This window comes from Exophiala spinifera, assembly GCF_000836115.1.
Source record: "Exophiala spinifera strain CBS 89968 unplaced genomic scaffold supercont1.6, whole genome shotgun sequence".
Classification (NCBI taxonomy): domain Eukaryota; kingdom Fungi; phylum Ascomycota; class Eurotiomycetes; order Chaetothyriales; family Herpotrichiellaceae; genus Exophiala; species Exophiala spinifera.
The window spans coordinates 1332269-1348580 of record NW_015622518.1 but is presented as its reverse complement, the minus strand read 5'-3'; the positions used below and the strand labels follow the sequence as shown (position 1 = coordinate 1348580).

At 51.7% G+C, this 16312-nt stretch overlaps 6 protein-coding genes across 6 annotated transcripts; 2 read left to right on the top strand and 4 right to left on the bottom strand.

Annotated features, from left to right (window-relative positions):
- Window positions 1–87: 87 nt before the first annotated feature.
- PV08_08401 (uncharacterized protein) lies at window positions 88–1826 on the top strand (the record flags this gene model as incomplete). The annotated part of the gene is made up of 4 exons (XM_016382727.1): window positions 88–348; window positions 518–971; window positions 1143–1505; window positions 1609–1826. 4 exons carry the CDS (start codon window positions 88–90, stop codon window positions 1824–1826), a joined length of 1296 nt encoding a protein of 431 aa, XP_016233430.1.
- Window positions 1827–2769: 943 nt separating this feature from the next.
- PV08_08400 (uncharacterized protein) lies at window positions 2770–6101 on the bottom strand (the record flags this gene model as incomplete). Its single annotated transcript, XM_016382726.1, has 3 exons — window positions 2770–3943; window positions 4010–5420; window positions 5477–6101. The coding sequence occupies 3 exons, from the start codon at window positions 6099–6101 to the stop codon at window positions 2770–2772; spliced, it is 3210 nt and encodes a 1069-aa protein (XP_016233429.1).
- A 453-nt stretch (window positions 6102–6554) lies between these two features.
- On the top strand, window positions 6555–7826 carry PV08_08399 (anthranilate phosphoribosyltransferase; the record flags this gene model as incomplete). Its single annotated transcript, XM_016382725.1, has 1 exon — window positions 6555–7826. One exon carries the CDS (start codon window positions 6555–6557, stop codon window positions 7824–7826), a length of 1272 nt encoding a protein of 423 aa, XP_016233428.1.
- Window positions 7827–8146: 320 nt separating this feature from the next.
- On the bottom strand, window positions 8147–8437 carry PV08_08398 (uncharacterized protein; the record flags this gene model as incomplete). The annotated part of the gene is made up of 2 exons (XM_016382724.1): window positions 8147–8171; window positions 8238–8437. 2 exons carry the CDS (start codon window positions 8435–8437, stop codon window positions 8147–8149), a joined length of 225 nt encoding a protein of 74 aa, XP_016233427.1.
- Window positions 8438–14071: 5634 nt separating this feature from the next.
- On the bottom strand, window positions 14072–14650 carry PV08_08397 (uncharacterized protein; the record flags this gene model as incomplete). Its single annotated transcript, XM_016382723.1, has 1 exon — window positions 14072–14650. One exon carries the CDS (start codon window positions 14648–14650, stop codon window positions 14072–14074), a length of 579 nt encoding a protein of 192 aa, XP_016233426.1.
- Window positions 14651–15390: 740 nt separating this feature from the next.
- PV08_08396 (uncharacterized protein) lies at window positions 15391–15675 on the bottom strand (the record flags this gene model as incomplete). Its single annotated transcript, XM_016382722.1, has 1 exon — window positions 15391–15675. The coding sequence occupies one exon, from the start codon at window positions 15673–15675 to the stop codon at window positions 15391–15393; it is 285 nt and encodes a 94-aa protein (XP_016233425.1).
- Between the last annotated feature and the right edge of the window lie 637 nt (window positions 15676–16312).

Below are 16312 nucleotides of genomic sequence, written 5' to 3'. Positions count from 1 at the left end.
CCGCCTCACCCACCTCAGCTCACCCCCTCGCGCGTCCTCTGAGATCTCTCGAAAACCTCAAAGAGACTCGTGAATCGACAAATGACAATGGACGTTCAACACCTGCTGCATCTGCACTGGCCGGTTCCCGCGTACCTCTTCATCGTCTCTTGTTTGGCCTATCTCTTCGGCCCAAGGCTCGTGAAACTCATCAATGCTACCACCTTGGGCGCGGGAGTAGAGAGCGTCCCTTACTCTTATCGGACTTCATCTGGTCTTGATCAGGCGGAGAAAGGAAGTCTGAAAAGACCCGAGGGCATGTCGGATGACGAGGTGTTTCAATTGGAGAAGAGGGCTTTTTTCAGCAAGGTATGCACGCCATGCGGCCCCCCCAGTGCGAGAGACTTGTGCTATGCTATGCTATGCTATGCCTCATATCCAACATGGCCTCGTCGATTTGAGATGAGGCTTGGAATTTGTCTTTCGGTCTCGGGGATCATGCTTGCTGACTTTATAACGTTCTCGTTCTTATCCACAGACATGGCTGTACGTTACACACCGCAGCAGGTTCGACAAGGTCGGCGACTACCACGCCTTCGACGTGGCGGGGATTTCCTTCTTCGTCGTCCTCGGCAAGGACACGAGGCTCCGTGCGTTCCACAACGTCTGTCGCCATCGGGCCTACACCGTCGTCCGGAAGGCCTGTGGAACCTCGACGCGCTTCTCGTGCAAGTATCACGGCTGGCAGTACGACGATGCCGGACGTCTGGTCAAGGCGCCCAAGTTCGACGAGTCGCCCGGCTTCAACCCCGAGGACAATGGCCTGTGGGAGGTGAAGCTGATTGTGACGAGGGAAGGCCTGGTGTTTGTCAACTTCGACGCGAGCACCATGAACCTGCCTTTCAACAACGTCAAATCTCACGTCGACATGGGAAGTCGATCGTGGGTCGACGGCATGGACGTGACGTGTGCTGCCAACTGGAAACAGCTCGGTGAGTGAGCCAACAATCTATCCAACCATCAACCATCAACCATCCATCTATCCATCTGTCAATCAGTCAATCATCACCACTGCCGTGGTGAAAAACATATTAAAATATCTGCTTTCTTTCCTCCTCCTCCTTCTCTGTCGTCCTTGTTGTTATTCTAACGAAATCGTGCAGCGAACGAATTCTCAAGCCAGGCACAATGGTCCCAGAACCCGTTTGGCTGGTTCTCTGGCTTCCGTCGCCCGAAAATGGCACGCCTTCTCGGCCCTCTCAGTCTGGTCAAGGAGCTGGACCAGGACCTGTGGTGCACCCTGACACTGCTCCCACATTCCTCCCAAGAGGTTGTGGTCAGATGCGACATCTACGCCAAGCAAGGTGATCAACAAACCCCGACAAACAACAACAACAACAACAACAACAACGCAGTACAGAGGTGGAAGTGGCTGCTGGAAAGGGAGCTGATGCAACTGTCAAAATCCGACCAGACCCAAGCTTCACCGCCCGCCGCCGGCTCATACTTTGCATACCAGTGTGGAGGTAGGTCAAGTGGTGACCGCCCGCGTCATTATTTACCCTGTTGATTTGGTTGTCCAAAAAGTGTGATCGATATGCTAATCCTTCCACCCTTCTCACCCCCCAGGGCGCACCATTGATTTGTTCGCAATTCTCGCACAGCATCAGAGGAGCGAGAAGATGGCAAAGAAGAAGCTGCAGCCGGCAATTCGGGTGACGGGGACAACCGACGTCGATGCGGAAGCCGAGGCCCTGTGCGACATCCTCGACGGAGTAAGCGACAACAGCCCGAGTCTGGAAAAGTTCTCTAGGAAATCAAGCTTTCCCCAGCTGCTGGAATGGTAGGTGTTACCTACCAAACCAAGCTGCTGGCTAGAATGGGTAAGTAGATGGAGTTGGGTCGGGAATTTGAGAGCCTTGAGACTGGATGATCAAGTTGAGCGTCACTAAAATAGGTATCATTATACATACATACACACACACACACACACACACACACACACACACATGCGTTGAAGGCCTTGGTCAAGGTCAGGAGTTAAATGAAAGGTAGTTGGTTGTACATGCTGACATATACTCGCGTTATTTAAATGGTTCAATTCGAACACGGCATTGACTTTGGCTTGCCTTGGTGCGCGTGGTAGACGATGCCTCTCCGTGCCGTAAATGGAAGTTTAGGTCAGGGATGGTTACTGTAATTAATTTACTGTCAGCAAGCAGTTTGGGCATGGGCCCAATCAATCAGGCCGTTCGGAGTTCGCGGGAAGCTTCTCTTCCAACTGTGCGTGCCTGCTTTTTAAACAGTAGAGCTGTGTTTTTCTTTCTTTCTTTCTTTTCTTTTTTTGGCACCGTCTAACATCAACCCGCGAGTCTGTTCGGGGATCCCTGCACAGTCTCGTCGGCCCTGTGCATTCGATTCATCCCGGCCAACGCGCCAGATGCACGCCGAGGGCAGTGGAGTGGAGTCGTGTCTATGATGGTGGTGGTGGTGGTGGTGGTGGTAGAGCTCTCTGTTTCGCGCAAAGGAGAGCCGACAACATGGCGCTGGAAGACCTATCCGGCGGACACGCAACCTACGGGTTCGTCACGACATGGAACCGTCGTCTGAGGATCCTCGAGTAACCGGCAGACTTGATACCACCGGCATAGACGAGGCACATTTTGAACGACACAGGGACGAGGACACGCGTAAGTGATTCTGGAAATTGTGTCGCCAACGGTTCAGCATCCATCGATTCTTTCTCTCTTGTTCCGCCCGATGTATTACTACTGCACCTGGCTGCATTTATCATGCCAATGTGAGAACCGGCTCAAGCACCACTTCGAATTTCATCTCTTCACATTGGACCAGATCCTGCTCCTTGATGGCCGGTCCGCAAGCCCCCGTCCCCACGCCAGACACGTCCGCATCAAGACGCAGGTATATCGCATCGCCCTTCACCAACTCGGGTCCGTGCTTTGCGCGCTCCAACTCGGCTGCCGAGTACTCCGACACGGCAAAGTGGAAGGTCCCAGGGCTCCGTTTTGCACCTGATAATGCAGCCTTGATGCCCAAACCGCGCCCATTGAGGACTTTGACCCATCGCGTGTCCACATGATTTCCGTTCTCTTGAGGGACTTCGTACGGTGTATGGAGCGACGGAATGGCCGCATCGTGAATTCCAATCTTCTTCGAAGACCTCTTGTCGTGATATGACTCCCCGGGTCCGAGACCGAACCACATTGCGCGTTCAAAAGCTTTCGACAGCTGTATGTCCCAGCCTGCGCGGGGGAGATTCTCGGGTGCCGAACCCACGGGTTTGATGTGAGTTTGAATGCAGATCGTGCCGGTAGGACCAATTTTATATGTGCTTTCAATGTGGAACCCCCATGCCAATATCGGAGGCGCGACGTATGTTGTCGTTTTAACCTGCACTTCGTTGATCGTTTCGTTGCCGGTCGGGTAATGCACGTCAAGAGACCGGAGCTGCGTGGTCAACGATTCCAGACCCCAGCGCTTCCACTGGTCCGTTTGCCATGCAGCGTCGTTGTCGGTTGGAGCACGCCAGAAACCTAGTTGGATAGGAGCAGCAGGCCATTCAGGTTTATGGAGGAGAGATGTGCCGCCGACAGTCCATGATTGAATCAGGCCGTGAGCCTTGTTAAAAGCGACTGCGAAATCGGGGCCTACAATGCTGATATACTGGTGAGTGCTGTTCACGCTCAGATTCTGGAGCTTCGGTGGTATGACAGGTTTGTCCGAGGGAGGATTTCTGTTGTTGAGATGATGTTGGAAAAATGTGACTTCGTGCCCCGCGTCTGCCCAGGCACAGTTGTCTTTGAGAATGAACCTGATAGTCAGCCAGCATTCGGCTTTCTCATAGGCAAGATACCGGGATATGGGCTCAGGGAGTGCGATTGTGCCTGTTGATCCTGGCTTTATCGTCGGGATCTGCAGCGCGCCGGAGGCAAGAAGCTCCCGACTATCAGACATGAATTTAGTCAGTGATGCAAGTGAACACTACCGGACATGGTGACATTTCACTCACCTGTCCGCAAAGGCTTCGACCTCGTAGTGTGCAGCAAATTCCTCGAGACCTTTAAAGTTATGTCCGTTTTCCACCGTGATTTCGCCACCATTCCCCTCGATCCATGCTCTGATGGGAGCAATCACCTTCTTGAGCTCTGTCAGACCAGGTGTGGGTGTATGGTCGCTGTAGCATAGCCCATCCATGACGAAGGTGCCGTCATTTGGGACGTCGCCAAAGTCGCCACCATAGGCATAAATCTGCTTTCCGTCAACCTCATCAGATACCTTCCGTAGGCCATGATTGGCCCATTCCCAGATGAAGCCCCCCTGGAGTCGCTCATACTCACGAAATGCGGCTTGATAGTCTTCTAGAAGACCAGGGCCGTTCCCCATAGCGTGGCCGTATTCGCATAAGATGATGGGTTTCTCATACGATCCGTCTGGCGAAACCCCTTCTTCTTCAGCCAGGGAAATCAACTTCGGCACCGATGCATACATGTAGCTGTACAGGTCGGCAGTAATAGCTTTGGAATCGCCTTCGTAGTGTACTGGGCGTGATGGATCGACCCTCTTGGCATATTCGTACATGGCTTTGTGATTGCGGCCGTAGAACGATTCATTGCCGAGAGACCAGATGATGATACATGTGAAGTTCTTGTCCCTCTGTACCAGTTGTGTCATTCGATCGAGATATGCTGATTCCCAGTTCTTATTGTCAGAGGTGAAAGACGCAGCATTGTCGAATGTCAAGGCTTTTCTCTGTCCGTAGTCCATTTCTTCGGATACGTTGAGAGACTGTACTGTCGCGGCGTCAAAGCCGTGGCATTCGAGGTCCGCTTCATCTAGTACCCACAGTCCTAACTCGTCGCAAAGAGAGTACAGCGCTGGCTGAGATGGATAATGAGAGCAGCGCACGGCATTGATATTGTGTCGTTTCATGAGCATCAAGTCTTGTCGGAGAAAGTCTACTGGAACTGCGCGTCCAAAGTCAGGGTGGTGTTCATGTCGGTTGACACCACGGAGGAGAAGGGGTATTCCGTTTACTCTCAAGAGGCCTTGCTTGATCTCTACTTTCCGGAATCCAATGCGGTGTTGAATATATTGAATAGGCCTTCCTTCTGATAATAGCTCTAATCCGACAAGGTAAAGTATCGGCGTCTCTGCAGTCCACTTCTGTGGTGCTTTGACCGGATACTTTCTCTGCCACTGAGTGTGATGACTTTCGAGGGTTACCTGATCGCTGAAGATGTTGGCATCTTTGTCTGGAGATCGAAGAGTAACCTTGAGGTCGCAAGCTTCCTGCAGAGACAGATCAAGCTCCACGACAAGTTGAGCGTCAGTATAAGTATCGTCGAGTTCAGTCTTGATGAAGAAATCATCTATTCGAGCAGTTTCAGGAAAGGCAAGTAGGTACACATCACGATATATACCTGTCACTCGTGTCAACCAACCCTGAACCAACAAATCAGCTTATGAACAAGGATACCAGAGAGCCACCACTGATCTTGGTCTTCAATGTAGGATCCATCAGACCACTGATATACCTGCACCAATACTTGGTTGTTTCCCACCCGGTTGACAACCGTGGAGATGTCAAATTCTGCTGGGTTCCTACTACCTTGAGAAAAGCCGACTTCTTGACCATTCACGAAGAGGTGGAAGGCACTATCAACTCCTTCGAAACGAAGGCGAATCTGAGAGTTTGCCCCCCAGGTTTCGGGAACAGAGAAATGCTTTACATAGCTTCCAGTGGGGTTGTCAGTCGGTACGTTCGGCGGACAAACCGGGATTGGGAATATTATATTGGTGTACTGAGGTCTGCCGAAGCCTTGGAGCTGCCAATGACCGGGCACCTGAATTCGATGCCAGGAGAAGTTCTGCCGCCTGCCAAAGTCATCCCAAGAGGGAGCAAGACTAGGTGTAGCCGCATAATGGAAGTACCAGGTGCCGTTCAAGGATATGGACGACTCTGGAAGATGGTACGACCTCGGAGGTAGCTTGTTCCTCTGGACGACTTTCTCATTTGCGTAATCAGGCTGCGACGTGCAGTGGAGAGGCATTCCCAAGCCCGAGGAGCTGGAGTTCGAATCTGATGCAAGTTTCGAATTCATCATATCTATGTCAATGAGTGGGGAGAAAAAGAAAGGCAGTGCCGATGAAAGCGAGCCATGCAGTGCCCGTGAACAGGAACAAGCGTGATATCACAAGAAGCGTGGATTTGTGTAGCAATGGTCACCCGCTGTCCAGATCCCAAAACGGCACTGGGGTGTCTAGTATGATGAGATCAAAGATCTGCCAATGTTTCGATGGGCCGCCCAGCCATAGCTATTGCAAGGCCTGGTGACTGGGAAGCAGAATGAAGGAAGAATGCGAGGACCAATTGAATCATTCAAACCCGACAAGGCTGAGATCCATTTCACGTGACGAGGCTGCAAACCATTTTCCCCGCATCAAGTTTGACTCAGAATTCACGTTCAGCAATAAGAAAGCTGCACGTTCACCAAAGGCTCAACTTCTCACCTACATTCCTACACTCTCTGATAGATTCGCCCGAGTCTGTCAACATGTCGAGTCCACCTCCCCGGCATGTGTCCATAGCCCCTCTGCTGAAGCAACTTTCTGCACCTGCCCCTTTTGACAACAGCGTCAAAGCTGAAGACATTGCCCTTGCATTCTCGCGAACCTTCGAAGACCAGCTCAATGGCACCCAGCTCTCGGCTCTCCTGACCCTGCTTCACTCCACTGGCAAGGACAGACATCCCGATGTCATCGCCCGCTGCGCTGCCAGTATGCGCGATGCTGCCGTACCCATCAGCAAACAACGACTGAAACGAGTCATTGGGAAGAGGAAGCGACAGTTGGGAAAATATAGAGGTGGTCTCTGCGACATTGTCGGAACAGGAGGCGACTCGCACTCAACATTCAATATCTCCACGACATCTAGCATTATTGCAAGCCCCATACTGATGATGGCCAAGCATGGCAACCGAGCGCAGACCTCCATGTCGGGTTCCGCTGATGTGTTGAATGCCATTGCCCCCAAGGCGCCGAAGATCGAAGCTCTCAGCGCCGAGCACTTGCCCGAGGCGTATGAACACACAAACTATACGTTCTTGTATGCTCCGAACTTCCACCCGGGTATGAGATATGCCGCGACAGTACGAAGAGAGCTCGGGTTGAGAACAATATTCAATCTCATGGGCCCATTGGCCAATCCGGTCGAGGACCACATCGAAGCGAGAGTCGTCGGAGTCGCATACCAAGAGCTGGGCCCAGTGTTTGCGCAAGCATTGCGGTTCTCTGGGGCTACGAAAGCCATGGTCGTCTGTGGACAAGAGGATCTCGATGAGATTAGCTGTGCTGGCAAGACAAATTGCTGGCTCCTAAGGGAGTCAGAGAACCCAGAGTACAGGGGTGACCGCGACGACGACGACGACGACGAGACAAGTGATGACGAGCCTCCGCCCAAATATGTAGCTAAGATCGAGACGTTCTCGATCGAACCAGCAGACTTCGGCCTGCCTTCGCATCCACTATCTGAGGTCGGTGGTGGGAAATTGCCCAAACAGAATGCCGCAGTTTTGATGAGCATCCTCCGCAATGAGCGACCGCGGGACGACCCGATTCTCCATTTCGTTCTTATGAACGTCGCTGCGCTCTTTGTGGTTAGTGGTGTTTGCGAGGCAGACACTTGCCCGACCGGGGAAGTCATCAAAGAACGAGGACCTGGAGGAGAAAGATGGAAAGAAGGCATACGTAAAGCAAGATGGTGCATCGAGAGCGGAAAAGCGTTGGAGGAATTCGAAAAGTTCATCGAGTTCACAAACACATTGTAGATATTTCCCCTGTGTGTCGGATGGAAAAGGCGAAAGAGGAAATAAAAATGGTTTCAGGTTCTTTGGCCTGAGGTTTATTGGTATCGTTCTCATTCTCACTTGCATTTCTCATTCCTGTGTGCCAATCATTGTTTTTTTGTTCTCTTCTCTCGCTTCTTACTCTCGCTGGTCTCCTTGTGTTTTCTGGATGTGCATCCACACAACGGTTGAGGAGACCACTCTTCAAAAAATCCCGATTCAAACGCCTTCGCTATGCAACACTTTCTCTTCGCTTGTGGTATCCTCAGATCGGTATCATGCCCCTTGCGATTTTGGTCTGTTCATCGAGCCTCAAATTGCACCATTCTGATATCAACAAAGTCAGCCATCTTGGCACGGCACCCAAATCGCCTTCATGCGGCGACAACATACCTCTTCGTGCGCTCTTTGTAGAGGACTCTGTGTCCGCACATGTTGCATCTGATGGCGTCGCCTTTCGTCAGGCTAACCTTGGCAGCACATTCACCGCACACATATTGCACCGCTGGACCGCCGATGGCTTCGTTGGCTGCGACGCCTGAGGCGAATCCGCCGCCGTAGCTGGGGGGTTGGTAAGTTTCTCTTCCAGACATGTTCTAGTTTGCGACTTCAAGAAACTTCTGCTATTGAGGCCGAGAGGGACGTGGAAGTATGGGATTTGGGACGTAAGTATTGCGACTGCTCAAGGATGGGAGTCGTTGTTAATATATTGCCGGCTTTGGGTGACAAATGCGACAATCGACCGGTTAGAAAGAAATCTTGCGCCTGGAAGTTTCGGCGCGGGATCAAGGACTGCACGTGACTATGTAACCTGGAGGGGCAGCCTCGCACGTGACAAGGCTGTGAGCACAGAAAGACCTCGTACTCGTATTCGTACAACTGCATATCTCTTCAACTACGACTACTTTCATACAGCCGAAATCACTCGACCATGGGGATCGCGTCAAGATCTCAACCCGGGATTCCTTGTTACGATCTCATAGACCGATCTTCTTCCGAATCCTGCATCATCGGGCCGTCATCGCTGTCTTTGGAACGACCACGCAAACTATCCTGATCTCCTCACGTCGACGCTCTCAATATGTCCATCGACTGTGTCCGTCTACGGTTGGTCCCTCGCCGTGTCTGATAAAACCAAAGCTGGTGGGACTATTGTCTGTGGTGTCTGCGAGGCCATGGTAATAACGTCCAAAACTCCACAGAGGCCGCAACACACCGAGCATCACAACACCTTCCAGCCATTGCTTCTCGATAGCAGCAGTATTATCGTCCACAAGAGGTCCAAATCGCATCGGGAGCCTGGAGCTAGGTCCTTTCGCCATCATTACCAGGTCTTCAACGTATAATTGTAAGAATATAGGGAAGGACTCCTTATCATCTTGTTCTGGCCGGGGTTGGCAGAAAGCATCTTTGAGAGGCCAGACGCCTTCCAGGTTGATCTCACACCGGTCTCGTAGCACAATGAATACGCTGGATACAGGCATGATCCCAGTGCGACATTCCATTCTGGACGGATCGAACCGCTCAAGTGAGATATTGAGAGAGCAGAGTGGACCATCAAGGACCAGGCAGGGAACAAACCGAGATGTGTACAATCAACAAGTCGCTATCTTCTGATCGTCGAGATCATCAGGATCATCGGGCGAGAAGCAAGCAACAAAGGTTCAGCCTTTACAGGTACTTTTTGACCTGTGCAGAACCGCTGACCATGTCCAGCGTTCCGTGAGCCTTGCAGAGTCGCCGGGTGAGAGATGGCTGATCATGGCTGATCATGGCAACTCGGGGCGGCCAACGTTCTCTCGTGCATCCTCCACGCCAGATGGAGAAATTGGACTCAACCGACAACCCACACAGGCATGCAGTGGATTGCAATTCACCTTCCACGGAGAATGAAGGTCATCTTCCATGCCTTGGTCAGTCTCCATATCTCGAATCACCACAGTATCTCTCATACCGACGCTGATAGTCATGACGTTTGGAAACCTCGTCAACCATGCTCCCCATGCGGACTATCAGGGCTAATTGCGCCGATCGAAACTGTCGCAGCAGGTCTGTCCGATCTCTTCGTTGGTTGATATTCTAGCCTCGTATGTGTTGATCGTGCGATGTATACGCCTGCCGTCTCTCTGGAGCCTTCAAGTACTCTATCTCCGTAACTCCAAACTCTCTTGCCGGATATTGCAAGTTTTGTCGACCATCGGATCATACATTGGACACTTCATTGCTAGTACAGCGCTACTGATATGCGATCGGCCAGAAAACACCGTTTGATCGGCGTTCACGTTTTTTTGTTCTCGTCTCGCAGATCGTCGATGGACGCTACGGCACACTATTGTACGGAGCATTGCATCCTGGATTCCTTAGTCCTGAGATCGTCGCATGTTAGGCGAAATATCAGCCCCAGATGTCAGTGGGGACTTTCTTGGCCCGAGGATGGATGGGAAATGTGATGAAATGCCATGATCCCAGCCGTCGCGCCGCAGCCTCGTGGATCAACATGGCCCATGAATCCTTGCAGAAATGGCCATGATTGGTGGGATTGCATATGCATGTCTCAAATCCCCCCTTTTGTCCAGGGCAGAAACAAACAAATATTACACCCCATGGCTCATCCGTGGTTGTCACAATATTTTCATTGCCCTTTTTCCGGAGACCAAAAGACTCGGCGGACACAAGACATTTTTCCGGTTTGGATCGAAAGATCGGACACGACAGAGAGAGGCCCAGCCACCTGGATTTACCTAGTGTCCACGTCAGTGTCACACGTTCTCGTGTCGGCCAGACAGACAAGTTGACGTGTCTGACATGCGGACTACTGTATGTATTTCCACCGAGGCTTGCGGGCTGCGGGCGCCTCAAGCCGTTCCGAAAGGAAAAAGTCCTCCTACGTACATAAGATGGCGCATTTCCATCACAACTACGGAGCTGCATTGTCCGTAGCTTCGATCCGAAGACTTGCGCTGCGACGAGTTCTGACTAATTTGGTGGTACTCCGTAGTGCTGATGGTGATGCAGCAACCGAAACGAAGCTGGATGTGATGATGCCAGCTGAGTACTCAGTAGACGTCGGGATTGCCATACTGTACAATATGACCATGTCACACCGTACCGTAATGGGAACAAATTACCTGAGGATCCTCTGAGAAGATGTTGTATGTATGCTTTGATACTCCGTGCTCCTCACAGAGCTCAGTACGACAAGTGATCATACACTCCCTCTCCATGCGCGCGTCAACCTTAGGGTGCAGTATTGTACCACATTACCCAAGTGTATCTGCATTCGACGTCCTCCGTACGGAGTACTCCATATCATCGACGCGCGTATTGCCGAAATCGTCGAACGCGCCCCCTATACCGCGCCCCTAGAGTACGCCTTACTTACAGGTGAATACTGTACTAGTTAGGGTAGAAGTACTGTACCATGGCGACCCGCCTAAAGGTTTCCGAGGCGGCGGAGACTCACCCAGCTCATCCTGAAACGATGATATTTTTCCAACTTGCATCCTCGCCCTTTCAATCTTCCCATCGCCCCCTTCACCCTTGCATCTTTTGTTTCATCTCGGCCCATCAAAATAAAGTACGTCGTAAGCGCATGTCAACGCTGTCCATGCAGTACAGTACGCGAGTACCCAAGAAGATTTCGCTTCTGGTTACTGACTGTACTGTCGATACTGCACTCTGTACTTCTCGCCGTCTCAGTCGCCCTCTTTGGCGCAAACGATGCCTCCAAAAAAAAAAAAAACTCCAGAAACCGTGCGTTTTGATCTTGTTCGTCACAGACTGAGTGCCTGCCTGGTCCGCATCTGTATTACTATCTCCATGCTCGATCCAACTTCCGCTCGCTTCGCAAGATCCAGTGTTTCAGCATCCTTCTTCCACGTTCCCCGGGATCCTCCAGGCTCCAAGGTCCCCTTTTGGGCTTCGCTTCCGCCCCATTGATGCGATAGAACAAAGGCAAAATCCCCAAGTTCGAAAGTCAACGTTTCAGAAGCATCAAAGAAAAAGTCCCTTTTGCCATGATAGCCCCCTATTACGGAAAGAGAACAGAGGACTCCGCACTCCGTCCGTATATGGACTGCATACGTATGCCTCTCTGCCGTGTACTTGCACTCGCAATCGACAGCCACGCACGGATCCAGCGAGCCGTCATTTCCAATCCTTGTTCCTTTGTCGCTGGTCAGTCGTCAGTGGTCAATCGGTACTCACAGCGCGCTTTACATCCGATCATGTGTTTCATCGATCTGTCCTGCTAGTATTGTACCTACCATAGCCCCAAAGGCCCACTCATTGTATGTATACTCGTACCCCCATGGCCGTACTTACTGTACAGTACTCCGTACATGTCTCGTCCATGGTATAAAATTGAACTCCGTAGCCCCAGGCGCTCTAACTAGTGCTCCGTCTCCGTACGGAGTACATACGACAAGAACTTGTAAAGGGAACCATTCGCGGTCCGGTGCGTCGGTACGTACTGTGTAGCCCGTAGGTTGTTCAACCTACGGTAGCCTCATCAGTTTGGTGGGGATGCAAAGGGTCGAAGTTACCCCTGAAATGCGCTTACGTACAGTACAGATACTTTACCAGTACTTGACATGAGGCACACGCATTCCCTTGCTTGACCCCTTACTAAACCACTACAGTACGGATACTCCGTAAGGATACATCACTTTCGTCCGCGTGGCCCCCATGCTTATTATTACAATGTATGTATTCCGTTATGGTTGTTAGCTTTTAGCCTCGCTCGTAAGACGACGAGGGCCACTTTTGCAAGGCTCGAGGCGCAAGGCGCACCTTGCATCCGCGGCGCACAACGGGACCAAAATTCTGTCAAAGCCCCAAGCCCTTCCAGCCACCACCACCACCACCAGGTCACAAACCAAACACAACACCCAACTCCGTACTGTGTATCCGAACTCTACCTACGGGTTTCTACACCAAGACCACACAGTTGAGAGCGTGCGCCCTGGGCATGCACGCATAACGGACGGACCCCCGTGTCACTGACCCAGCCTACTTTGAGCCACAACTGGACTCCGGCTGCACCTTGGGTGCCACACAACTGTCAGTCTTGTCACCATACAACTACTATCGTAGCTAGTCAGTTTCCTCAGACGTGAGGAGTGTCCGTACACCCCAGCCTCTCTCTGAACCCCCAGACACTCCTTGCCTGCATCTACACTTCTAGCTCCACCTTACTCATTCGTGGGTAGCTTTGAGGGTCTTCCGAGTCCATCTCTCACGGTGACAACAAACCACTGTAGCAATTGCCAGCAGGGCAAGTCCGGCGAAGCAGAGGGCTACACTCCGTACTGGACCATAGGCGTAAGATAGGAGTCGACAGACAGCAGAGTTTTCAATAGATCAAAGGCATATTTTTAATAGCTTTTCAATTCCAATGAATGTCCCTAGGTTTCTTATATGAGAAGTCAAAAGTCTATAAACATGATAAAAATTAATCTTGCATAGCAATTTTCTCCCTAGCTGCAGGCAGAGAACAACAAAAACAAGTTCCGAAGGTTGTTGTGAACTTTTTTTGCTTCAAGCCTTGGGTTTAATCTTGTTCTGCTTGTCAAAAGTGGGAAAACAAGCCCATCTCACACACACCGAGGGTACAGTGTGAAGTGCAAATAGCCTCCTTTCCCACCATCTGCACACTCAATTCATAGCCATCACAACCACCAACCACCCCAGAAGGGGGGTAAAGGTCAGGCCGAAACAAGTGTCGATGAAAAAAAGAAAAATGACCCAAAGGGGCCCATGAAAGAAGAGTACTTCTCACGCCCAAAACGTGTCTAAAAGATCTAGCTCCGTTGTCGTCGTCATGTCAGTGTAGATCATGATCTTATTGTTTTCGTAAGGTGTGTTTGATCATGGTATGTTGTCGTAGCCAAGCAGCAAACAACTGAGTCGCTGACTCAAGTCATGTAAAATCTCCGCGTGAGAAGTGGTCCATGAAGATGGTGTAAGTGGTCGTCGAGACCGGGCACTGAAACCTGCAGGGGCAATGACATATCCATGTGTCGACTCATGGAACATGTAGCTAAGAGAATGTATTTGCAGGCAGCGGGGAGGTAGAGGCGGCAGAAACCAAGCTGCGCCAAAAGAAAAGGTTGCGGAGACTTTATCAATAACTTGATGGTCAGCAAGTCAGGTCTACATGCCTAGAACTTGTTTCGTGTCGCTGAATCAGATTGATCATAGATTGCTGCGTTCTGCATTGTCGCGCTTTAAGCGAGCTTGGGCATGTGACGAGCGTGGACACGGTAGTGAATGTGTCCATCCTCGTAGGTGACACTGCGCTTGAAGGATCCGCCAGGGCAGATGGTGAGGGTGAGGTCAGATTCGTCACTGCAGACCATAGTTCGGACGTCGTCCGGAGCGTTGTAGGCGGCGGTGCATGTGGCTACACCAGCAGGGCAGGTCACAGGAACGCAGGTCGGGTTGTTGGGGTCGTTTTGCATGGATGGAACAATCTCCATACCACCAGCAACAAAGGGGTAGCCGTCAATGTTGGACAGGTCATAAGCGATCTTGCCGTCAGCCCAGGTGAACTCGAACTGAGAGACGGATCCATATGTAGTCTGGTTGGGGGAGAGCTTGATGGAGAAACCGGTGCCAGGGCTGGAGTATCCCTGGCTGTAGCTGTTCTCCAGCGGAGCCATGCTCGGGTTGCTGCTTCCTCCCACGGATGAGTAGTAGACAGGGAAGCCACAGTTGTTGATGACAGTAGCGGTGCCGAGGGCGACGGCGGTTTGAGCAGAGGCAAGCAGCACGGCTGCGCCAGCGACGATGTTCTTGTATTGCATTTTGATTCTTGGTTGATTGGTGAGTTTTCCTGTTGGATAAGGACAGTTTTCAAGTCTAGTTAGACTGGTGGTGATGAGTAGTTTGGGTAAGGAAGGTTTGGCTCTGTGTGTGTATACGTCGACAGTGGTTCTTGCAGCAAAAGAATGATGCTGATCACAGAGACCTGCTCGAAGCTGTGTAGGGAATGAGTTGGAAAGGATTGACACGATAGTTTCGAAAAGAGGAAGTAGACAAACAAGTCGGGGAGGTGGTATATGTATCATAAGAGTGAGTGCGTGTCCCATGCCCTACCCACCGTCAACAAACGTTCGAGGCGCCCGAAAGGTGGTCTACTCCAGAGCCCTGGACCCAACAGTTGGATCCTCCCTGGCATCGTTCAGAGATTTTCGCAGATGCATTAGCGCCGTCAACAGAGGACGAGGTGGATTTGCCCACCGTGGAGCCGTGGTCCAAAGTTCAGCCCGATGGCCATGGCCCATTGGTGTCAGAGTGAGAACGGGGAACCAGTTTTGGGAGACCGGAAAGCATATGCAAGTCTGGGCGACAAACAACGGCGGAATACAACTTGGCTGCCGGGTGCCGCATCTCTTATGGATTGACATGGGCGGAACGCTGGACCCTGCTCAAGCCACCAAATAGAGGCACGAGCGCAACGCCTCACCCCTGACGGTTCCTGGGCTAATGCAGCCATGCTGGAGACAGCTGGGCCAATCCAGGATGTCCAGACCAAGAAGTGCTTTCAGGTACCAACGAGCACCGATTGGCACACTTCAGCACGGCCGCCGAAAAATACCGCAGCCAGAGACCCGCCCAATCCATGGTCACTAAGCGTAACCGGGATAGGCTTCAGGCACCGTTCAGGAACCAGCACACCACCGACCGGCTTCCGCTCTTCGGCTATCCCTTCCCACGTGTACGCACGGGAACGGGTGGTCTGTCCAGTGCTGCCGAGCAACTTTGGGGCCGAAAAGTCTAGGATGGTCAACATCACCGTTATTGAGACTGCGCTGTCGCATTGTACCATTTTGCAGAACTGGATCCGTAAATCTGTCGAGTTGCGAGCCGCCACATGTCTGCAAAAATCACGAAGCCCCCATGGCGACAAAAATTCTCTGGGTTTGCCTCAGGGTGGGAGAGAAGCGGCCGCCAGTATCACACGTTCGCGGAGTGTTGTACATTGTATCCCAATCCATACGTCAGTTGTCCAGGCCGACATTTCCTTACAGCGTGATAACCCCAATTGGGGCAAGACCCCCGTGTGGCCCAACGTTCCTACGAGGACCAGGCTGCATGCCCTTCACTGGTCCATAGCCGGGCGTCCTCGCTTGGATTCTCATGCGCATCTCTTCGGCACCAGGCCAGAAAACTGTTATCAACATAACTTTGTTCGTATTCACCCCGCGTAGGATATATCATGATAGAGAATTAGCGTCAAATGTATGTACCGGGTTGTAACCGGTATCCACAACCGCAGTCGCCTGTCTGGGTACGGAGGGTACCAGGACTAGCGATCCGTCTATTGGCGCCAACCACCTTTGCGTCAACGTGTAAAGTGCCTGCATACGGATCATGGCAAACCCTGGTCGCAGGCCTCCGTCAATACTTTGACTGCCTGCGGCGCATATCGGAATTACGCGAAGCAACAAGGCGCACGGGCGAAC